Genomic DNA, 23,822 nt, shown 5'->3' on the forward strand with positions numbered 1-23,822 from the left:
CGCTGAAAATATGCTTTACTACACAAAGCAAGCCTGTGTGTTTTGTTAAATAATCATATTTTCTGACCTCGCACTTCAAGAAACACAGCAACTATTACAGACCATCCCCAAGGCATCACCTCTGTGCCGGACGGACGCTTTCCCCGTGCCATCCACCGGCTCGGGAAGCACCGAGCCCGGCGTGGCCCCGGCAGGTGCAGGGCAGGGCAGGGCAGGGCAGGGCGGCGGGGCCGGGGGTCTCCGGCGGGGCCGGGGCCGTGCTCGGAGGGGCCGCACAGGCCCCGGGGGCCCAGCCGTGCCCGAGGGTCGGGGCGGCGCCGCCCCCGCCCCTGTCTCCTGCCCGCCCGGCCGTCCCTCACGGCGAGGGGCTCGGGGGCTGCCGGAGGCTGCGGGCCGCGGTGCCCCCTGCGCGCCGGGCACGTCGAAGCGAAGCCGGCGGGGGTGCCCCGTGGCTGGGCGAGGCCGGTGCCGCGCTCGGCAGGCGCCGGGGGGAGCGGCGGGCAATGGCCGGCGGCGGTGAGTCACGGCCGGGCTCCACCTGCCGTACTTAACCCGCCGCCGGGCGGCCGGCGCCGCACTCGCGGGCTGCGCTGCCGCCGTGGCCGGGAGCGGCTCCTTCCTCCTGCACCTCCTCCGCACGGGGCGCTCGGCAGAGGCGCGGCAGGCGCTGCATGAACGTTTGTGTCGGGAGTAGCAGAAGCACCAGCAGCCCTCAAAATGCCGAAGCCGGTGAGCGGGGCGCGGTGGGAGGGAGGCGCTCCGCGGGGCCGCACCGGGGCCCGCCCGCCCGGCGCTGAGCGTCGGGGGCTTGCCCGAGCCCGGGCGCTCGGCGGGGCGGGCACCTCCGGGTGTCGCGGCGCGGGCTTTTGCCGGGCTGGAAGGGCTGAGCCCCGTCCCTGCTCCCCGCGGCTGGACGGGGCGTTTGGAGTCGAGCGCCCGGGGAAGTTTGCGCGGCGCCGGAGGGAGCGGCGGGCACCCCGCGCCGGAGCCACATCAGCGGCCGCTCGGAGCGGGAGGGACGGAGGGATCGCCAGGGCGGCTGCTGCGGGCGCAGGGCCGCGGGCGGGACGGAGGATCTCGGGTGGGCTGCGGGATCTCCTCGCCGTCCCGCCACCGGGAAAGGGAGCGCGGAGCCCCGGATCTCCGTGCTCCAGAGATCAGGCGGTGGATTGCTCCGTCTTGTGCAGCGCTTCCGTGCTAGATATGCACAGAGCTGCCGAGTAACTCTCGAAAGAAGAGCTTTCATCATGCTCCCGCTTAACGAGAAATGATACAACTGCGCCGCTGCCATTTAGTGTGCTTGTGGCCTGTGCATTTATCTACAGGAAGCATGTATGCATCTGTAAACATAGGACAAAGCTTGTTCCCTCCTTGTTTTGCGATCTAGAAACTAAATGCTAGGGACTCTTAAAGAAAGTTCTCCACGCTGGTCTTTACCAGTCATTATCGAAGACCTGTTTCCTTTTTTGGTTGGATTTTTATTTTTTTTCAATTGAACGGTCTTTTTTATCCCTCCTTCTTTCTCTTGACACCACCACCTCCTCAGCGCCTCCTCCTCCGACCTTGTAGTGGGTTTGTTTGTTTTATTTCAAAGTCTGCAGCTCCTGTGCCGGTTAGAGACGGTAATTCCCTTGGGGAGCCAAGTGCCTAATGCGGAGCTCCGAGCAGACGCACTTTTGAACTTTGAAGAGCATAATCAGAACAGATTGTTGTTACTATCTATTTTCAATAGAGGCAATATTTCTCAAATTGCAATGCAGTGAGGGACTTGTGTAAGTATTAGCTCACTTAAATGAAATGTGAAATAAGAGCAAACAAGCTTATCTTTGGGAATAAGTAATTGATGTTTTATCACCATAACGTTGAAGTTAGTTGAACTTTTTTTTTTAAGCATTTAGATTAACTTACATAGCAGTTTCTATAAACCTAACAAAAAAAACCCCACCAACCCAACAAAAGACAAAAACACTCCAAAACCAAACTGTGCTCAGTCCTAAGAACTCATAAATCTTCAGTCTCTCTGGTTGGATTTCATCAGTAGGAGGTGATATATTGCTGCATATAATAGCAACTAACTGAGAGGGCCCTTCTGTAACTGGGGAAGCAAATATATAATTTAAAAGTATAGAAATAAAAGGTTGTGTGTGAATAATCTCTTTCTGCCTTGTTAGCTGTTTGCTAATTACAGAGTGCTTTCTTGAAATATCCTGGTTAGAATAATCTGAAATCCTGGTTTAGGACTAAGTCACGCTGGAAGCCATGGATAGGTGTACAAAAACTCTTTAATCTCTTAAAAAAATACAGCTGTGTTTATCCTTTTGCTTGGCAGTGCTAGGTTCATATTCCCTCAGAGATGGTGATTTTTCTTTGTTTCTTAGCTGAGTGGCCAGTGAATAACAGGGGTGGATGGTGTAAACCACCATCCTCTGGGGAAGGACAGTAGCACTGTAAAGACTTCTGAGATGTGACCTGCTGGCTGGGATTTATGGACAGGACTCTGTGTCAACACTTTTTAAATATAAGCCTTTTTCTCATTTAATCTGCTGTTCAGTGGGGCTAACTGCCACTTTATTGTAAATGGAAAAGAGGAATTTTGCAGAGGCTGTTTTAGTAAAACACACTGTTCACTCTGTCTGCTTTAGACTGAGGCTGGATTTGGATCCTTCCCAACTCAGCTCATTTAATCTTAATACAGCTAAATAGGATTCGTGTCAGTTTGCAGGGAGGGAGGATGTAAAGCTGTCACTCCAGAGGCAGAACTGTGCTCAGGACGAATGTGACAACAGCCTTTGGCATGTGTGAGGAGTGATAGCACGACCTCTTGGGATACACAGGGAAGCAGTGTTTTTCTGCTGGTTATTTAGCATGGATGCTAAATATTTATTACCTGTGCTTGTTTGCATATGTCTTGTCTACATGGCATAAGTAAATATGGTATTGCTTGGCAGGCTTCATGCTGCTGTGTGAAGTCTCACACACTGGTCATCAGTTATTTACAAGTAAAGATTATGATGGCAGAAAGCAAAATTTTGGCAACACCTTCTCCTCTGGCCCCTCCACCCACAACCCAATAAGCTAAACCTTTCTATGAAACTATTGTTTTAACAAAAATTATAAACGTGCCAAAGAAACTTATGGATCATGTTTGTAATTTATTATTTCACAGTAAACAACTGCAAATCCATTAACAGTAGGACATTAGTGATTTTGTATCCTAATTGAGTACCAAAGTGAAGTGCTAGAAAGCTGACTTCCCCAGTCTGTGGTAACATTTGGTCACAATTAGTTGTACCTGATGCATGTTTACCATGCTCAAAATAAATTTTAGTAAAAGTCTAGAAAATAATACTGAAATAAGTATATTTGTTAATATAGACACGTGTTAATATGTAATTTAACAGTGCCATTCTGCCATGTGTAACAGTTACAAAGTAATGAGGTCTCTCCAAGGTAAGCTATAAATATATAACCTATACCCAGTTCATGAGGGTTTATGGCTGGGAGTTCATCAACAGTTCAGATGCATGATTTCTATCTAGTCTGTACAGAGGTTCATTAGGCTTTACAGGTAGTGAATTATTTTGTAAGGAAATGCAAAAGGTATCATCTTGTCCAAATCTTGCTGTGTTATCTGGAAATGAGTGAAATGCTAAATAAACTTAATTACTCAGCCTTGCTTCATTTCATTACTGGAGTGTCTGTGTGCTCTGTGCATTTTCCTAGATTCATGGATCTAGTTTATTTCTGATGGTGTTTTAGGTGGATTATATCCTCTTGCAAAACAAACCAATCTAATAAATTGTGGCCAGAACAGCATGGCTGCGGGCTAATGAACAGTGCTTACCGAAGGAGGAGGAAATGTGATCTCGGGTCTATAGAGTTGTTAATTTGATCTGATCTACCAGCATTCTTGGTTACTTTATTGAAGGTGGATTTTTTTGGTTGGTTGGTTGGGGTTTGGGTTTTTTGTTTCCTCTTGGAGGGAAAAAACAAAATGTAAAGTTTCACAAGAAATTAAGTTAGCTTTGCAGCATAGCATTTGATTGATGTGGTGTCACACAAGAACTTCTGATACTTGTGTGAATGTGTATGAAACTGTGTAAAGAGAGGACAGCAGTAAGTGCAGTCTAGCAGCTTATGGTCCTAAAGAGAAAATACAAGTGAATAATATCCAGAGGCACCTTTTTAAAATACCTTTATTAATGGCCTGTGGTCAGAAAGCTGAGCATAGTAATGGAATCTGTTCATGTCATGCTGCTGGGGGGGAAGCATTATTGATGCAGAGGGCCCACATATAAAGGGGATTGAAGGACTGGGGTAATAAGTTCCCTTTGCATAGAGTTAAACTTGGAGGGGTGGAGAAAGAAGGTCCCTCACTAAATAGGTTAGGAGGAGATGGGTTAATCAGTGGTACAACTGTCCTGTTGTTCATGTTATCTGCAATGTGTAGGGCTTTTCTAACAGAAGGCATTAATTGAAGGTTCTAGTGAGAGCTTTCCTCTAATGAAGGTACTTACCTGTGCCCAGGACAGACAAATTCAAAGCAAAACCTAGAGAGTGGGTTTGGGATGACCACAGACAAAATTTCACCTTAAGATAAGAGGGTGCTTGGCTATTTCAGCCTGGTAGAATTCAAGGAGTTATCTCTTCCTTCACCTGTGTAGTAAAATGAATTTAAATGCCAAAGAGGAGAAAGAATTGCTTTAAGCACAATTTGTGGTTTAAGAGACTTTAAACTTTTAGAACAATTAAGCATGTATGGGGAGGGGGAGGGGGTTGTGAGTGGGTAGAATTTTTTTTCCCCTTCCTTGTTGATCTTATTAGAAGACTATTCCAAGACCTAACATCCTTAAGATAAAATTTGACAGTACACAATTTATTGCTGCTGCCTGTAGGAGTGGGGAGCTGGAACTGATGTCTCAAAAGGGTTTTCCCAGCCCTGTGTTGTTAATAATGGGCTGGTGTGTGCTAGGCATGAAGTGGTTAGACAAGTCCTCTGTACCTGTTTGGTGTTGAATATACATGTGTGCTGTCTTCAAGTTGTTTTTTCAGAATACAGGTCTTCTGCCAAACCTTTATCTGTCTGTGAGCAGACTATGGCATTAAAATTTAACAAGTTTTTGATAAGCCAGCCAAAAAAATATGCAAGTGTAGTGACAGGAATTTCTTTCTAAATATAAACAATTAAAATTATTAATTGTTCCAAGATCTTCTCAATTCTTCTTCACTATCTGTTTTCTAACTACACATAGTGGTTTTATCTCAGAGCTCTTTACAACAGATTCCTGTAAGTGGACTGAAATAAAAATACTTTTTAATGTCTTTAAGTGTTCTCAATCAATTAAAATACTCTCAGCTTATGGACGGCTATAGATTTAGTCAAGAATAAAATATTACCCTTGTAAGCACCAGTTGCAGTCCATCATGTGATACAGTGTATGGTGTATTTGATACCAGGAGATGTATACTCATTCTGGGGCAAAATGGAAACCTAAGGAAGCTTCCATTTGCCAAATGCCAGAACTCCCTTACATTTGCCAAATGTGTCACCCACTGCTGCAAAAGGAAGGTGGAGGATTCTATGAGTAGTAAATGTAAGGAGGCGAATAAAGTTATAAGAGAATGAGTTCACAGTTTGCCAAAACCCTTATTTACTGTGTAAGCTGAGTAAGCATTTCCGAGGGCAGTTTGTTGTGGGATGTTAGCTGCTACAGAGAAACCAAGGGTGTTAACTGTTATGTTAGTCACTAATTAAAGAATTTCTTAACCTTCTTAAAGGTCAAAAGGAGGGAGATAAGCCTTCCTGTTCTGTTCTCTTCCTCCACCCACATGAACATCTTCCTTTGTCCAGGAAAAAAAAAAAGCTGTGATATGTCAGGACTTTTTGAGAATAAGACTTCTTGATGACCACTGAAGATTCCCACATCAGTGTCATTCTTGTTTGGCACCCTGTGCCCCGAGAGCTTTACATGCGCTGTAAATCCCATAATCACTCGATTGACCTTGATGGAAGGCAGTGCTGCCCAGGATCACTGAACCTCGCTGCACACTGTTAAGTAATGTGCTTTAGCTTTTAGCTGCGTTGTGTGCTTGCTTAGAAGCCTGGTTTCTGCAACAGATAACATTTACTCTGTGAGCTGGGAATTACAAAAAACAGCAGTGTATGCACCTAGGAGAGGGGAAAATTGTTGCTGTATGAGGCTGGAAACAAGGCATAGCTCAGTGTAACAACTAACCCTGCTGCCTCCATATTGCTCATCTGTTCAGATCCAGATTTTGTTTCTCTTTCTAGTTCCTACTTCATAGTGGGGAAATTCACTTGCCTTCTCTGCATCCGCTCTCATCTTTGAGGTGCTCAGCTGAGGCCGATGGACACCTCATAGTGACAGCTGTCCATTAAGGAAAAATCCTGACTCCAGGAATTAACATGCAGGACTCTGCTTTCTAATTAATTAAGAAAAACTCTTGCTGATGACCATGGACTTGTATTTGGCTACCTACTGCGTAGGCTCAGTGGAAGAGGTGCTAACCCCCCTACACCAGGCCTGCAGCCTTTTGCTTCCTTTGAGAGGGGAGTGTGTGGTTGCCCTGTTTGGTTTGTGTGCATTTACTTCTCCCTCTCACGAGCAAGTGCTGTAGCTATTGTGTAAAACTCTGAGGTATTACTATCACAGTCTCTTCTTTTCTTGTTTTTGCTTGAAGAAGTCCATGTTTGCTGTAGTTGTTCTAACTAACCTCAGTGTGAAATGAGTGTGAGAGAGAATTCTCTGGGGATGAGTGGATGCATGTCCTGTTGCTGAATCTTGAGCAGGCTTACAAAACTCTAGAGTGGCTCGGTTCTGCCAAGAGACCACTGCTGTGTAGATGCAGAGAGAGGTCTCTGAGCTCTCTGCTACCTAAAGAAGCAGAGACTAAAAAAATCTCACTTTTGAACCTGAATTTTGCCTGTGTAGCCCAATAGATGACTTCAAGCCTGTACTGTAAGTTCTGGCCTTCAGAGTTATTTGTAGGAGCTAAAGTTGTTCTTCAACACCTAGCTGAGTACACTTAGCTGGCTTAACTTTTTGTCTCTGTGGAGATAAGTGATTGTGCAGAGTTCCTGCTGCACAAACTGTGGTGTGTGGTGGGGTGATTTGCATAATTGATACTCGCTGATCTCAGTGTGGGGGTGAATAGATCTTCCTCCACAACAACTGTCACAGCTGTGCAGACAAACTCTTGAAAGGTGCTTTATCTGCTGTCACTGTGCTCAAGGTACACTTTGGGAACCACTGGAGCACATTTGTTTGCCATCACACGTCGATAGTGAGGGGAGGGGGAAGAGTTTCATCTCAGGAGCCCTTAAGCTGTTCTATGGGTTACGAAGGGGTACTTTGGTCCTTTGCCAGTCCTTGCAATCACTTTTCCTTTATGATTTGTAACTGCTCAAGAGCAATGCCTTTGTGCTTAGGTGACATTCCAGGACTTGCCATGACCTACCTTTATCTGGGAGCAAATAGTGCCTGTTGCATGCTGTTTGAAGTACCTGCTTGAGAAGTGGAAGCATTGTAGTGTATTGCACATAGATCAGATTATCGAGCTGTCAGAGGTGATCACATCACATAACCCCACTAAGAAATTTCACAAATGCCATGAAGTGTGTTCCACTGAAGTCCCTGAGTAAAATGCAAGAGGCTGATATGGAACAGGTAAAACAGAAGGGTGGAATATCAAACAAAAATCTCTCTGACAAAAGGATTTGTATCTAGAATGCAGAATGAACAAACATCATTACTGGGACTTGTGTGACTTGTTGCACTGCTATTTCTCCCTAAGTAAATGGAGTTCATTCTCCTTCTCCACTTTGATGTCTATATGAACATGGCTGGCCTTGTAGGTCAGGCAGAAGCCCTTGTAGCCTAATAGTACACCTCTGATGTTGGCCAAAAGCTGATGCCTGAGGAAGAGTATTTCAAAGATATGCACTGTTGCTTTCCTCTGAGGTATTGGAGGTTGAAAAGTCCTATATAATGAGTTACTAAATGGATTTCTGTGAACTTGTCCAGTCTTGCTTTAAAACCCTGTGAACTCCAGCATCCATAGTATACTTTAACAAAGGCTGTGTCCTAGATAACCTTCATGTTGTTTGTAAAGTTATCTACAAACCTCTTTGCTACAGTGCTGCATGAACACATGTTCCTTGTCTAGTCTGTTTATGCAGCTCAGGAGTTTATATGCTCTTATGTCCTTGCCTCAGTTAATTTTCTTCCAAACTGAGAAGTCCTAGCTAGCTTAGTTGGTCCTTGCATGGTAATTATTTGAGCATCCCTGATCTTCTTCCAGTTCACATCTGATGAAAATATGGCTTTGCACCCTGTAACGTCTCTGTCTGGGAAGAGTACAGTTACTGAGAATATTTCTCCAGTAATTGTTTCTTGGATGCCTTAAACTCCCAGGTCATAGTCCTGTGAGAGAGTAAGTCACAGGTAATCCTTGTGTTCACTCAGCCCACCCTGTTCCATTGCAAGGTGCTGCTCTTCCACCCCAGAAGAACAACCACAGGGTCTATTGAAAGTGTTGGGAGCTGTGTGCTGTCAGGCTGTGTTCCTGCTGTCAGGCTTCTGACTGTAATGGCACTGGGTTTTCCATGCACATTGCCCTCTAGAAAATAGATCTCTGCATAAGCATTGGAATAAAAGGCACCAGTATTGGTGCCTCAGATTCAGGGGAAACTCTAAGGCTATTGTGGCTTTTATTTAGATTATTCACAGCTTCAGATCCTGCCCTGGTTGTTGTGAGTTTGTACTGTGGAGTTCACCGTTTGCAGAAATTGTTGTGTGTTTGTTGCTTCCAAGTGAAAAAGCCAAGCAGAGGCATAAAATGATGTTTGTGTTCCAGATCAAGACTGTAAGATACTATTTTTTTTTTTCTATTCTCTCAAGGGGATTGCAGAAGAATGGAATCCCCTTTATGTACTGTAAATATCGGAGATGTTAAATTATTTAGAAGACCCTGCAATTATGATAAAACTTGATAAACTCTCTATTATCTGCACTTGGCCCCATGCTTATGTTTCTGATGGAAGACAGCAGAAGATCTGATCCATTCTGGATTCTGAGCAACTTCTTGAAATAAAGCTTATTTGAGGATTGTTTATGGGACTTGCTGTAAACTTCATGTGTGAAGCCTTAGTCTCACAACTTCATTATGTTTAATTAGATGCAACAGCTGTCATGATAAAACAGTCTGTGTATGCAGGAGTTTGATCCAGTGGCCTCTAGCTTTCCTCTGTATTTATTCTTTATGTACAAAGGAGCTATTGTTGCTGCACTCTGTGTTCCTAAATCCATCCTAGCATCCATTGAGGGCAAGTGACACATCCAGGCAGTGGTGCTGTGTTGAGCCTGTTGTCACTGGCTGTGTGTTCCTCCTTTAAAGAGCAGACTGCTGCTTGTACACAGATATTCTGAAAATGCTAATGGAGTATTATACAGCATCAGAGAGCCTTTAAAGTGAACATTAATGTATTTCAATGAAACACCATAAGCCCTCCTACTTCTTCATGATATTGTGTTCAAAGTAAATCATTCTTACATCCCTCACAGAGAGTGAGGGTGAGTGTTTTGCATGAAAAACACCTGGGCTCCTTGAATGTACAGGGCTTTGTTCAAGGGCACTATCCTGGGGCCTTTCAGACTTACTCTGCGTTGCTTTATGTCTTGCCAGAGCATAGAGCTGTGCCTAGAGAATTTTGCATTTAAAAAAAAATAATTGAGTTTTAAAGTTTTAGATAGGCCTCTGTCTCTCAGCTTTTCAACTTGTTCCTGGTTTGAGACAGAATGATGCTGTTTGCTTGTTAGGAAAGAGTTGGGGGGAATCTTCAGTGACCGGAGAAAGATTCTTAAATAATTTTTTTTCTTTCTGGGTAGAGTGTTTGGTTTTACTGTTTCACTGAGCAGTTGTTGTTAACTGTACCGAGCTGACCAGAGGTGGAGAATGCTGGAAGTCTGTCTGGGGCCTAGGCATTTGGGAGCCAGGACAATCAGAGATGTACTGTCACTTGCACTTGCCACACCTGCATGAAATCTTCATGGTCTCTTGGCATGCAAAGTGTCATTGCTTGACCTAAGATAAAGAACTGAATTGCAGCCATTGCTGCTTCTTGATTTGTCACGAAGATGCCTACTATGCAGTTATTACCTGCTGACAGAGGAGATAGTAGGCCTTCATTAAGGGAACTGAGATAGGCATGTAATTTAGTTTGGCATCTTCTGCACATCTAAACATAAAAAAGTTTGAATTTGCCTTCTAGGATTATGTTCATGTTTAATTAAAAGGACAGTTTCATGCTATATTACAAAGAAGAGTTAAGTGGCACGGCTGCAATACTGAACTCCATGGATTTGCTGTCTTGTGACCTGTTTGTGTGTGTAGGCAGGGAGGGGGAAGTTCATTCTGAGAATTCTACCACTTTGTTAAAACTGGAATTTCTGGATGACTCCCCACATCTGGGTGTTGAAGGTTTTCCTGCTCACATGAACCCCCCTCCCTCCACTTCATCCAGAAGTCTAGCTTTCACATTTCACTCCAAAGTTTTTCTTGGCTTCCCCTCAAAGTCCTTTATTTCTCTTCCGAAAAACTGCCGCAAAAGAAGTTATGGTTTTCACCATACATGAGAGCAAATACCTGGGCTCCTATTGCCTTGACTAAACTTAAGAAATCTCAGTTAAGTGTAACTGATATAGCTATTGCTCCTTAAATACTGAGGACTAGTACCCCCAAAAATATGATTCTGCAAGCTGCTGCATTAAAGCTGACTAGTAGTTAAGGCTTACAACAGTACTGGACAATTTTAAAGTAACTAGATTCTAGGTTATTATATACAACTCAATTGAACCTCAGTGGTATTTCTCCCTCTCCTGGGAAGGTAAGCAAGGTTTTGAGGAACAAAGACCAGCCTGCTCGGCTCTAATTTTACCTGTTGCAAATGCAGCAGTACCTAACTGCTTCATAGACTCTGAGGAATTCCATTGGAACGTGACTTAATGTTCCCATTTATTTGCAATGAGGAAGCAATGTTTAACGCAATGAGATCTGAAATGGAACACGTCCTTCAGTTCACGGAGGGGTATTTTGATTTAGCATGGTATGCTGGGAAACTGGGTCGCTCAAGTGGGCGCCACCAGCCTGCCTTGTCAGCCAGGGGGAGGCCACTGAGGCCGTCTAAAATTCACATTTTGTGAGCTGCTGAGGCTCTCTTCCTCCTTGTCAGCAGACTGTGTGCAGGGGAGGGCTCATGGCTGCTGTGCTGTGCTGCCACTGCCCTCCCTGATGTGCTCCGTGTGAGGCAGGTGCTGCATGAAAGATTCTGCCATGGGAGCAGGGGAGGAGCTGTGAAAGGCTTTCTTCATGGCTGGGCTGTGCAGTTCTTTCCCATTCCCATAGGAACCAGATTCTCCTTCCCCCAGAAGAGAAATGGTGGGTCTGTCATTTGCCTTCCCGTTTCAGGTTCTTGGACGTCCTTTAAACCATCGAAGTGTAGCGCTGGGAAGGACTTGGACCTGTGTTTTCTGAAGGCTGCGTGGAAGTGGCTACATAATATCATAATGTCTTACCACTCCAGCAATTACTGTTTCTTGTCATGTTACCCAGCCTGCAATAAGAGGGCTTTTTGCTGGTTTTCTCCATGTGGATTTAGAATTTTTTATAGTCTTCTACATAAAACATGTCATGTTTCAGACAACTCCCATTTGGAAAGGGATGACTGACATGTTTAAAAATAAAATCTAGTTTGAAACAAACAGAAAACCTCCACCAACAAATAAAAAGCCCCAAAACCACACAGATTAAAAAAACCCCAACTGGCAACCAACCCAGAAACACTTGACCCGTAGGTCAGTGTAGACTTTCCTTGATTAACTTGCCCCCTTGCAAAAGAAGCATTCCGATTTTGGTGATGGCATTCCATCTAGCAAGTCATCGAGGCAGGCAGAGCAGAATAGTCACCTGCTGTAATGCTTCCGGTGACAAATACACTCAAGAATGTAATTTTCCCCTCTGTGTAATAGCATCACACCAGGAAATGTGGTGTTTTTCTGGGGATTATAATAAACCACATCCTTCTCTGCAGTCCTGCTGTAGCCCATTGTTTGCAAGCCTGTAATTTGTTCATCTCTGCCTCTTCTCCATTCTCACCTCTCCAAGTGTAACACTTGCAGCTATTTTTCAGACCTACCAACATCCTTGAATTCCAGCGCTGTCCTTCCAAAGAACTTATTTGTTCTTGACTAGGTGCTGTTCATGATCTTGTAAGTGCACTCCATTTTCCAGGGATTGTAAGAAAACTTTGTTTTCTTATTCCCTCAATCCCACCCCACTCACATCCCCTTTTCAAGACCTTGACTTGACATGAAAAGGTCAGAATATGTGTCCCTGCTGTAGTTCCTGCAAGGTGAAGGTGCTGAGCCCAGCTGAGAGGGAAGCTGGAATTTGGCAATCCTGCAGCAGCGAATGGAATTGACCATTTGCTTGATATTCATGACATTTATCTCCTGCTCTGAAAGAAGCTATGGAGAACGTAGGTGCACAGCTTGTCATTTGGTTGTAATTTCACATGGCTCAGATTTGTTGTATGCCTAGTCTGTGTTGTATGGCACCACATCAAATATGTTATTAGATTTTATTTGATCAGTCAGGCAGGTTATTCTGTCAGAGAAGAAACAGAATTGTCTCCAGGTGTTGTGTTCTTGATATGCTGGTGTTCATAAGTACATTCTTAAGAAGTGTACCATAAATTTAACTAATATTTCCGCAGTTGCTTTTGTGTTATTTGCACTACTTACCATCTCAGTCTTCTCTGCACGGTCTCTGAACCATTACCTGTTGACTTAAGTAACTTATGCAGGATGGAGGAATGCAGATACTGAAGTGTTAGCAGATCAGCTCTGAGCTCTGAAGCTGCTAGGATTTTTTTTCCCTCCTCAAAGTTGAAAATTTTCCCATAACAGTTTCCGGGAGCTGGGACAACAGTTACTCCATCAGTTAGGACAATATCTTTCTTTGTTGCTGGACCTGGAACCAGTGAACACTACTGAATGGAATGTGGAAGAATAGAGAGCAGTTTCATTGCCCTTCTGATGCTGCTGCATGAAGTTGTTTTTCCTATTACCAGATACTTAATCACTCCACGCATCTGTGAACAGCTCTGGTTGCTAAGGTCAAAATGAGATTACTTTGTCCTTGCAGATGCATTGCAGACCAGGCCAAGAAGCTTGCCTATTATTTGTTCCATTAGTAGTTGCTGCTTGCCTGGTGAAAGAGTAGACCTGCAGAAGTGAGGATTAATGCTACTACTTTCTTAATGCTATTATTAATGCCACTGCGTCCTCCTTGTCAAGATTTCTGTATTCTTTCAGCACAAGCAAGTCCATATCCACACAGTCAGTGTGTGTGCAAAAAGGCTTGACGGCTCTGCATGCTGTTTTTCATAGAATGTGCTGTGCAGAACAGCAGTTCAAAATGTGGCTGATTTGCTTAAATGTACCAGTGACTCCTGGGATTTCCAGACATCCAGTGACTGAAGAAACAAGGCATGTCTATCTAGGTTTCTCCACTGCCAATTGCCACCACTTGGAAAGATAGTGAGCTTGGAAACCTGCTGTTTAGGAGACTCGGGTCTTTCTTCCTCCCTGGAAAGGGGAGAAAACATTCCTGAGCATTGTCTAAGGCATTTAGACCTGCCTAATGACAATGATAAGTGACACAGTTAAGTACCGGTTTGTCCTGTGTTAATGGGTAAAAGTTGGTATTTAGTGCCCTTTATCATGTGTATTTGCTGAAATTAAATTGTATGGTCTTATTTAAATGACTTGCACAACTTCGTGGTTTCACTGAACTATTTTATAATGCAAGTGAACTCTTCGATTACATGCATCAGGCTGCAAAATATCCACAATAGCATAGTGTGTCTGACAGCTGTGGGGTTTTTCCCTGCTCTCCCTGCCCTTTTCGCTTTAGTGTGGGATGTTTTTCAGTAGAGCTGCAGTATCAGCAGAGGGATGGTTCGCTTCAAAGGTACCGTGTTGCCTGCAATCATATAGTGGTTCTGCACCAAGGTGCTCAAGAATCCAATGTTTGAACACACAGCTGTAGTTTTTTCTGTGTCCAACACACCTGAAAACTGGGTGTTTGAGAGAGGATGGGGCTGAAGAGGCAATGTCTTCTTGGGTTCCTGTCTAGGTCTTGATCCTTCCACAGACATGGTGCCACTCAGCTGCTTGGCAGTGTGTTGCCTCCTTAAGAGAGTGTTTTCTGAATGTTTTTCAAAGGGCGCTTTGATTGTTCAAGTTACTCTACTGTTGTGCATGGACTCTGAAAGGCTGCACCTGCCCCACAGATTGATCTCCTGACTTAGCATTAGAAAAGATGTTATTTTATCGGCAACAAAAGAAACAAATGCATGACTTAAGGGCATTGCTAAAGCACAGAAGATTCCATTCTAACTACCATTGCTTTCCATAGTGTTATAATCATTTAAACTGTACTCTGAAATTCTCTCTAGCTCTGGCCTTTATCTTCTATTCTCTTGTTGGAGTTGGTAAGGTAGCTAGCACTTGCAGTCCAGTATGAGGTCATGGAACTGGTGTTCAGTCTTTCAGTGTACTAAATTCTTCAGCTTCATTGAGAGTTTTTCATTTTAATGCACATGGCATTGCCTTTTCAACAGCGTGCTTTTTCTCTTCTGGATCAAATTTGTTAGCAATTTTATGCATCCTAAGACGGGAAGAGGAAAAACTTGTGTTCTGTAGTGTTTCTGAATGCACAAGGAAACCTTAAGGGCCCTATTTGTCATTTTAAGTGTGTTAGCCTCAGACATAAAAGTAGAATTATTTAATAGTTTAGGTTTGAAAGGACCTTAAATATAATCTATTTCCAATCCCCAGAATAATAAATTGTTATGACATTAGCCTATCAAGAAAGAAGTTACATCTTACTGTCCATGATTTTTAGTGTGATTTGTGCATAAAAGCACATATTTTTTAATATAAGCTTTATTTCATGTATTATAGCTGTTCTCTCCACACCTTTGTGCTCTTAAAAATGAAAAGCTGTTTTCATTTTGGTTATGGCTTCAACATTGTCCTGGATTACTGCCAGGATTTGGTAGGATCTTTAAAGGACATGCCTTGCCTAGACAGGGTAGGACTTCACTTGTGAAAGTTCTCCATTTGTTGCTCATGGAAATGAGTTTGAGTTCTTGGTTGTTCTCCTCCCCAACAATACCTGAATTGGTTAGCACATTAGGTGTTGATTTAATCGTCTTGGCGCCGTGGGGAGCTCCATCTGGTCTGAGCTGAGTGCCAAACTCATCGACTCTCAGTGGAGCAGACATCGAGGTTTCTTCAGGCTGTCTGAACCAGAGTTTCATGTTTGCTGCTTTACTAAGAGTTTCTCTGTGGCTAAAAGCTTGCATGTATGGAGTGGTTGTAGGACATCCATTTAGAAGCACTGTTAAAATCATTATGTTCATGAAGTCAAGGTTAAGGTTTGGAGATGAGAAGCAGGAGGGCTTAATAGGGCAGGAAGGAGACTCAAAGGATATTCCAAGCAGTCATCAACACATTGAAGGGACAGAAGGTCTCTTCTTGCTGTGCCTGTCTTGTGGCTGGCAGTTTGTCTGAGGGCACCAGGGAAATTCCTCTTTGTCCTGATGGTTATGCAGCCCTTAGAGGACACAGGAATTAACCTTTACTGCAGGCCACAAGTGTCCTTGAAAGCTTTTTGGATAACTAAGTAGTCATGCTCCTGCATGCTTCCAACTTTAAATGATTGAAGTGGAAAAGGAGATGACTACAATTTTTAGTCTTTATACTAAAATAATTAATGAAATATGTAGCAGCTAAATGCACTAAATAGCTCACTGTATAGCTGATCCTACAGTCTTTGAGGGTTGTAGTGAAACAAGACTAGGGAGTTTAACTTTTTTTTACTAGCAGATAACCACCAAGGAGAGAGAGAAGAAAATACATGCTGGTATGAGCTGGAATTTTGTACTCAGCCAGCATTCTGCAGGTTTTCTGGTAAGGAGTAAGAAGCACTTCCTTTAAGTTCTTTAGCTTGTAAAGTGATACTTGTTTTACACTTCTATGGTGTTTCAGCCAGAAGAACAAATAACTTGCTCAGCACAAAACTAAGACGATGAGCATATGTTTTCTTGAAGTGGGTAGAAAGGGATTAGAATATGATTAGGGATTTAATGTTGAGAGGGATTAAGCAACAGGTGTTTTTTAAGGTCACATCTTTGAATTGCAGACTTGCTGTTCCACAGAATTTGATATCTGAACTTCCCCTACCTTCCTACACTGGAAAAATTTATTGGGAAATCTTTGCTTCTTAAGGCATGGGAAGAAAACCTTAAGCATAACTCCATGCTCCATTATGATCTCAAATGCTAGTTAGGTTTTCCAAGAACTCCTTTTACCTTCTTGCTTGTTCTTCCATCTTGCATTTAAAGCATTTTTTTAAAGGACAGTGCTTTAAAAATACAGCATAAAAGCGGCTTCACTAAGTCATCTTCTCTGGTTTAGTTCTGGGGTCCTGTGACTTGGAAAGTGTCTTCAGTCATCTTTCTTTGGGAGGATACTCTGTCATGTGGGAGCAGAAGAAAGAAAACAACTCCATAAAGATACTTGATGCCTTCATAGAATCATTTAGTTTGGAAAATATCTCTAAAAACAAGTTCAGCCATTAACCTAACATTGACAGGTCCACCATTAAACTGAAGGAGGTTGGTTAAACATTCAGTGTCTCACTGAAAAAGGAGTGCAAAGCTTTTAAATATATTTTACTAAAACTAGCTGAAGCAACTTGTTTTATTCCCAATTCTGTGTTAATTGTAACATTGTTACACCTTACATTTATCCTAGAGTTTAAACATACATAGTTAAGTCGCTGGGAACTGCTGAAGGCCAAAGCTTTGTAGTGAGCGATTCTATTCCTCTCCTTCCTCTTTTACCTCTCGTTTCTTCAGATGTGGGCCAGGCTGTCCTGGTCTCTTAATGTGGCTTTCTGTCATGTGGCATTACCAAATTGTTGGGAAATTGTCAAGAAATCTCATCTGCCTGTACCTTACATGTTGTCTGGCCTTGTAGCATAGCTGTACTACACAATCATACATATTTGGGATTTTTAGATTTCTTTTGGGATTGTTGTGCTTTTTGAGAAGTAGTATAATATTACAAGCTGCATTCAGAACAGTTGGAGGTAATCCTTTCCCGATTTGCCATTTTACTGGTCCTTATGCCATTCCCTGCAAGATTAGTTGCTGCTTTTGCATCCTGATTAACTGCTAATAGACTTTTTCTAGTCATTAAACACTCTTGCCTTCTGCATTCAGTAGTAACCTCTCTCTTGCAGTCTAGTGCCATTGCAGTAAATCTAGTTATGTTGTTTCTTCACTGACAGCAAGAGCTTATTGAACTCCTGCCCTGTAGAATCATTCAGTACCTGTTACTACTGTTTTTATGTGCTGAACAGATTTTTATGAGGGTAAGAATGAACGTTTATCAGGTTAATGCTGATTGCTTTATAAGAATAATCTGCAGCCTTTTGCCTTTAAAACCTCAGATTAATTCCAGCTCTAATATAAATGGAAGTTAAATTATAAGTCTTAAATTTAATTTAGTCATTAGGGCCTTTCGTAATCCAAGGGATGGCCTGCAGGCAGCTATAATGTGTATCCACAGCAGCTCTTAGTCCAGGAGGGTTTAGGCCTGGAAAGGGTCAGGTCTAAAATACCCTCCTGTTGAACCAGAAGATCTGTCCAATCCTGTCTTGAGTAAGAAAACCTGTGGAGCAATTTGCTTAAAACAGCGGAATGAGTGCCCCAATTAAGTTTGCTGGTGTGATAACACGATTCTAATTGAGGCTTAAGTGTGTTTATTATAGAGGTTACAGGAGTGCATCAAAGCATGGAGACTCTTGTACACAAAGGACTCTGTTAACACCTAGAAGTAACTTTCAATGCATCTTAAACAATGCTTTTTGTTTTTTTCCCTAGATCAACGTTCGAGTTGTTACTATGGATGCAGAGCTGGAGTTTGCCATCCAGCCAAACACTACAGGCAAGCAGCTCTTCGACCAGGTCAGTGAAGGGTTCCTGGGGGCTCTTGCTGTTTAATTTTGGAGTATGTTTTGGACTGTAGTGTTTTCTTAAGACTGGATTCCAAACCTATCTTTCTTCTCCCTACCTCCTAATCAAACGGCCCCAGTCTGAACTAAGATCTCTAAATTCCATCACAGTAAAAGAAAAAAGCAAAACCCCTTGCAGGTATGTTATGTTCCAGTGAAACCTGTCTTCCTAGCATGTTGGATGATGGACTGTCTAAAATATTTAGACAGCATAACTAACATGTAAAAATGTACCTCTTGCTTTGAAATACTGCTTAGCTCTTACATGGTTCTTAACTTTTAAGGTTGAAATGTTGCTCTTGTGCATAAAACTGTTCAGAATCAGGTCTTCAGGTGGCTGATGAGGGTGTTGGCATGGCTGCATTCATTCAAATGCTGGGTTTGAGTTAACACAGGTGTTTGAGTTTGCCAAAATACTGGAAAATCAGAAGAGTTTGTGATCTCTGTGCAGCATTTACAGACAGCATGCCTTGTAAGAAGCCCCTGTGCAGCAGGATGGAGCAGAGATTAGTGCAGGGAACCCTGCCTTCAGGGATTCCCAGGGAAGTGGAGAGCTTGAGTGGCCAAGACTGTCCTCCTGTAATGTTATTCTTCCTGTTAGTGCTTTAACAATATTCAGGTCTATTTGAAGATGGACCTGCAAAGATCAGATAAAGACAGCTAAAACAAACTGTGTGCTATTTGTGAAACTTTGTTATTATTGACTTAAGTAGCTGGCTGTTATAAAACTGAAGCAAGGCCTAGATTTTAGCAGAAAAAAAATTTACCTACTGCTCTGCAACTGAAAAGAAAAAGAAAAAGAAAAGAATTGCTTCTAACCATTTCTGCTGTAGACCTGAAAAATAAGAATTGGTCTATGCAGACTTCAGTCACACATTTTAACATGTTCACAAACCATTATTTGTACTTCTTCCCTTGTACCCACTAACCTTGATAGCTGAGGGTGGTTGTACTTGAGTAGCTACTGCTGCTCAGGTAGGCAGTATTGGCGAAACAATGTCCATTCCTTCTGGGGTATTGTTGGTACAATTCTTGTTTCAGTGAGTGAACTAGAACTTGCTAGGCCTTATGGCAATTGTGCATTGAGAAGTACTTAAAAAGAAGATCCAGAAAAGAAACCCCAAACAAACAACCCACAAATCAGTTAAAAAATAAACAAAATTCCAAACCCCCAACAAACTAACAGGAAAAAAGCTTTTAGTGAGTTCTTGAAAGGAATGAAAGAAGGAAATCAAATACTAAGCACTGCAGAGCTTCACAGTACAAAACTGAGTAGCCCAGCTTGTGTTTAGTATTAAATCTAACTTTAATTCCTTTTGATTACTACTGATGTGGGATAAACATCAAGTATTCATTGAACACAGAGGCCAAGGGTTCAATCCCCATATGGTTTATTCATGTTAGAGTTGAGCTTGATGATCCTTGTTGATCCCTTCCCTCAGAATATTTTATGATTCTGTGACAGGAGATTTGCTGAAGTGCATTTGAAACCTGTATTTTTATGTAAACAGTACCTGCAGCTTGATCTTCCAGAGGAGTGTCACCAAGTTGATTAGGGAGATGGATCACTTCTGCTATGAGGAAAGGCTGAGAATTGGGATTATTCAGCCTGGAGAAGAGAAGGTGACCTAACTGCAGCCTTCCAGTGCCTGAAAGGAGCCCTAAAAAAAGTTGGAGAGAGACTATTTACAAGGGCATGTAGTGTCAGGGCCAGGGGGAATGGATTCAAACTGAAGGAAGCATCTTTAGATTAGATATAAGGAAGAAATTCTTTACTGTGTTGGTGGTGAAGCACTGGAACAGGCTGTCCAGAGAAGGTGTGGATGCCCTAACCCTGAAAGTGTTTAAGGCCTGCTTGAATGGAACTCTGAGCAATCTGGTCTAGTGTAAGGTGTCCCTGTGCATGGCAGGGAGTGGAACTAGATGATCTTTAAGGTCCCTTCCAACCCAGGCCATTCTATGATTCTATGATTCCATTCATGTTGATCACCATAGCATCAGAGTAACTTCTTCCCCTGGCCCTTTCATGTTGATCCAAAACAGAAATTGGATTTTATCTCCATCAGTATGAAAATCCAAATTACTGAAAGCCAGGTTTTTAAAAGCAATGCTTTAGATTAGACTGTAAGTATGCCCTTATGACAAGCATTCAACAAGTACTTGCCTCCTCCATATATATTAACTAAATGCTTACATCTATTCAGAGTCAGGGTCATCTCTCTGGCAGAAGGGAAACTATTCTCTCTGCTTTCAGCTGAGAAGTTCAAAAATCCTGAGAACATGGAAAAGGCAGGCTGTTTCAGATTCAAGATACTTCTATTTTAGCTTGCTGTCTGGATACTTATGGATTTCTGCAGAATGACTAGTGCACTATTGGGATAGACCTACACCTCGTGGAGATTTGCTCCTTACATCCCATGGCATGGGTTTAAAACCTGTGATTGGAAATTCTTATCCATATTTCATACCTTGTTGGAGGATACTTGTGCATATCAAGGGAAGGCTGAGGTAGAACTGAGCAGCACAAAACCAGAAAAGGTGAAGACCATACATTCTCTCTTCAGTTCTGTTGAGCAAGCCTTTCACTAGGCCCTTATCTCGGGTGGAGTTTACACTCAGATAAAGCCTGTGGAGGCAACAGGTTTTCACAGGTATGGGGAGTGGCCCAGCTGGAACTGCAGAACCACCGTGGGGGTTTTGAAGAACCAAGCTATTTTTAAAAACTACAAGGTGATTTATTGGCCTGGTTGTCAGAAACCAGAGCTAGGCTTTGCTAGATGTCTGTATCCTGCATGTAAGGTGTTCTATAGCTCCTTTTACAGGAGAGAGAAAGGAAGGAAACCTGTGAATATTAAGTTCCCCTCCACTCAAGCCAGTCCTGTGCAGAGTTTATGCTGCAGTGAGGTCTGAGGCATCCCAAGGACCAGCCCAGTGGGCTCTGCTGCTGGCTGGAATATCTCCCAGGTGGCCATGTGCCCTCCTGACCACGTGTAAAAGAAATTCAAATGGAGGGGGGTGTAACTGGCATTCTCTGGGAGTGAATGCACAACTGCATGGAATGGGAAGACTCAAGATTTGCGGCTTCATGCATTTGAGGAAGCAGAGGAGGTGTCTTTCATCTTGTATATAATGCCTTGTTTCTTATTTCTTCCTTGTTTTGCCGTGGAGGAAGTTTACAGAGCATTTCCCAGTACAGGCCAAAACCTTCTTTGTTCTTTGTATTGAAACTCAAACGGTCAAATTATGAAGTTTAGCTTAATACTTTCTCCTTCCTTGCTTTTAGGTTTGGGAAGAATTTGAGGGGTCATGATTTCTGAAAACTTTCTAACTCTATTTATAGGAAGTGTACTTTTTCTCTTGTAAGAGACATTCAGAGATAATGACCTGATAACCGCTTGATTTATGTAACTTTTTATTTTAACAAAGTTGCAACATTCTTTTGTGCAACAGGAAGTATCACACTCAACATACCCCTGGTTTCCTGTTAAACTTCATAAAAATACATCCAGCTGTCACAAAACTTGTCTCCCATGATGAAACAAGTCACTGTGAGGGAGGAGGGAAAAGGAATTTTAGTCAAGTAAAAGCTGAATTATTTACAGAGCCCAGCTCTTTTTTTAAAAGAACGTGGTGGGAGGTTGGGTTTTTTTTGTTTGTTTGGATTGGTGGGTTTTATTGTCTTTCTGATAAACTCTAGTTAGTCTTAGCTAACATGACATTGTTTTTCTCAAGTCTGCTCTCCAGCCAGAGTGTCTCCAGCAATACCTTAAATGTGGAGGTGAAACAGATCCTTGGTTGAGATCTTAGACTTGTTGAAGCACATGTAACTACACATTCCCAAATCTGTCACACTTCCCTAACTCATTCAGTGGTTTTTAACTCTTCTTGCCTTCCACTCAGTTGAGCTCCCTGTATTGATGCCTACATCACTTTTTGTGGGGCTACTCTGCAAATAACATAACAGAAGTGATGCAGCTGTGAACGTGGTTGATCTTTGCAGATTTTGGCTGTGTCTAGAGCACAGCTTTACAGGTACATGAGCTGGCAGCCAAGCACTTGGCTATAAGAACAAGCTCTCAAGAGTAGGTGAAGGTCAGAGACTTGCTGGCTCTGTCCTCCACTGAGGCAATGTAACATGTCCAAACAGGACTGCTTTTCTAGTAAGGGCACCACCCAGTCAATGGATGGTGTTTCTGTGTCTTTCAGCTGGTTAGTATTTACAATATATGAAATGAAACTTGTCCTAATGTGGGGGCATCAATGTATTCTTGTCCTTCATAAACTGAGCCTTTTGGGGGGTTTAAAGAAATAATAACCTTGACTGAGAATACTTGCATCTTGTTTTAATCTCAGAGCCTCACAGCAGGGGTATGAAGCACCTCAGTTGCTTCCTCTAGAAGGAATAGTCTCTGGTGACTGGCAGACAAGGTCACTTGAGCCATTTTAGTGCTGCTAACTAGTTGCAATTAGTACTAATACCATTAGAGACCATCCCACCAAAAACTTCGGTGACATAACTCATCTGCTTTACTAAGTACAATTTTAAGATGAGTCTGTAGATAAAAGCAAGCAGAAGCCCCACCTGCTGCCAGTGTGTCAGTCTAGCAGTTGGTGGCCTGTCACTCGCTGTTTGTCTCACCTGCTTTCCCCAAGATCATCATCTTCTAGAAACTGGGTGGGACAAGTATCTCAGCCTATGCTGTCATCATCATGCACAATGCAGCTGCATATCCTTGTCTGCAAGGTGAAATTAAGAGATGAGTACGTTTAGGCTCTTGCCTGCACCCATCACAGGTGATGTGGGACTCGAAAGGATACCTGGGCCTCAAGTGAAATTTTTCCTGCAATAGCTTTTTCTTTTTTACCTTTCTGTTGCAGGTGGTTAAAACCATAGGTTTGCGAGAAGTGTGGTACTTTGGTCTTCAGTATGTGGACAACAAAGGATTCCAAACTTGGCTGAAGCTTGATAAAAAGGTAACAGACTTTGGGCTAATTGCTGGCCAAAGGTTAAAGCTTGTATGTTTCCTGATGTGTTATTGGCTGCAACTTCATACACCTTGTGCCTGCTGTTGATTGTGCCCTAATTTTCATAATTCCAGGATTGTTTTTAGAGATAACATTGTGATCTCCATGGGTGAGGTGTGACATGGTAGAAGCCCTTTCACTCTCTGAGTTGCAGGAAGCATTTGCCACGTGTGCAGCAGCACCTGGATACTGTACTTTGTTGGGAGGAAGCAGCTGCACTTTCTGTGGCTGGAGGAGCACTTGGCTGGCACGGGCTTAGGCCCTGCCTGTGCAGGATCAGTTGTGTCCTAATTGGAGAAGAGGCACTTCCAAGCTGGGCAGCCAGGTGCTGATGCCTCTGGTGTGCTCCTGTTTTTGTGTTCCCAGCTCTTAGGAGGGCATGGACTGCTTTTCTTGGTGGGGCAGTCGCTGACACACCTGTTTAATGTCAGGGGGCTGTTCTCTGTCAAACACACACAGTACTGGGTGGGTTTGCCATCTGATACAGCACAGTAAATCATTCTCCAGTGACCAGTGTTTGCTGTACAAACAGGATTTAACTGGCTTAGTTGGAAAACATAATGCATCTCCCCCATGTTCTCTTGTATCAGTAAAGAGCCAGAATTAAGGAATTCACTACAGAGTTGCCA

At 43.0% G+C, this 23,822-nt stretch overlaps 1 protein-coding gene across 1 annotated transcript in view; it reads left to right on the plus strand.

The window, feature by feature from the left end:
• Positions 1-596: 596 nt before the first annotated feature.
• EZR (ezrin) overlaps positions 597-23,822 on the plus strand; it is a 37,184-nt gene continuing 13,958 nt past the window's right edge. Inside the window, exons 1-3 of the mRNA XM_054279504.1 lie at positions 597-729; positions 18,038-18,121; positions 23,047-23,142. Coding sequence (XP_054135479.1) covers positions 718-729; positions 18,038-18,121; positions 23,047-23,142 — 192 coding nt within the window. The 5' untranslated portion in view covers positions 597-717. The remainder of the gene's footprint in view (positions 730-18,037; positions 18,122-23,046; positions 23,143-23,822) is intronic.

This window comes from Melozone crissalis, unplaced genomic scaffold, assembly GCF_028551555.1.
Source record: "Melozone crissalis strain CALT ecotype California unplaced genomic scaffold, PUWL_Pcris_2 ptg000027l_1, whole genome shotgun sequence".
Lineage (NCBI taxonomy): Eukaryota > Metazoa > Chordata > Aves > Passeriformes > Passerellidae > Melozone > Melozone crissalis.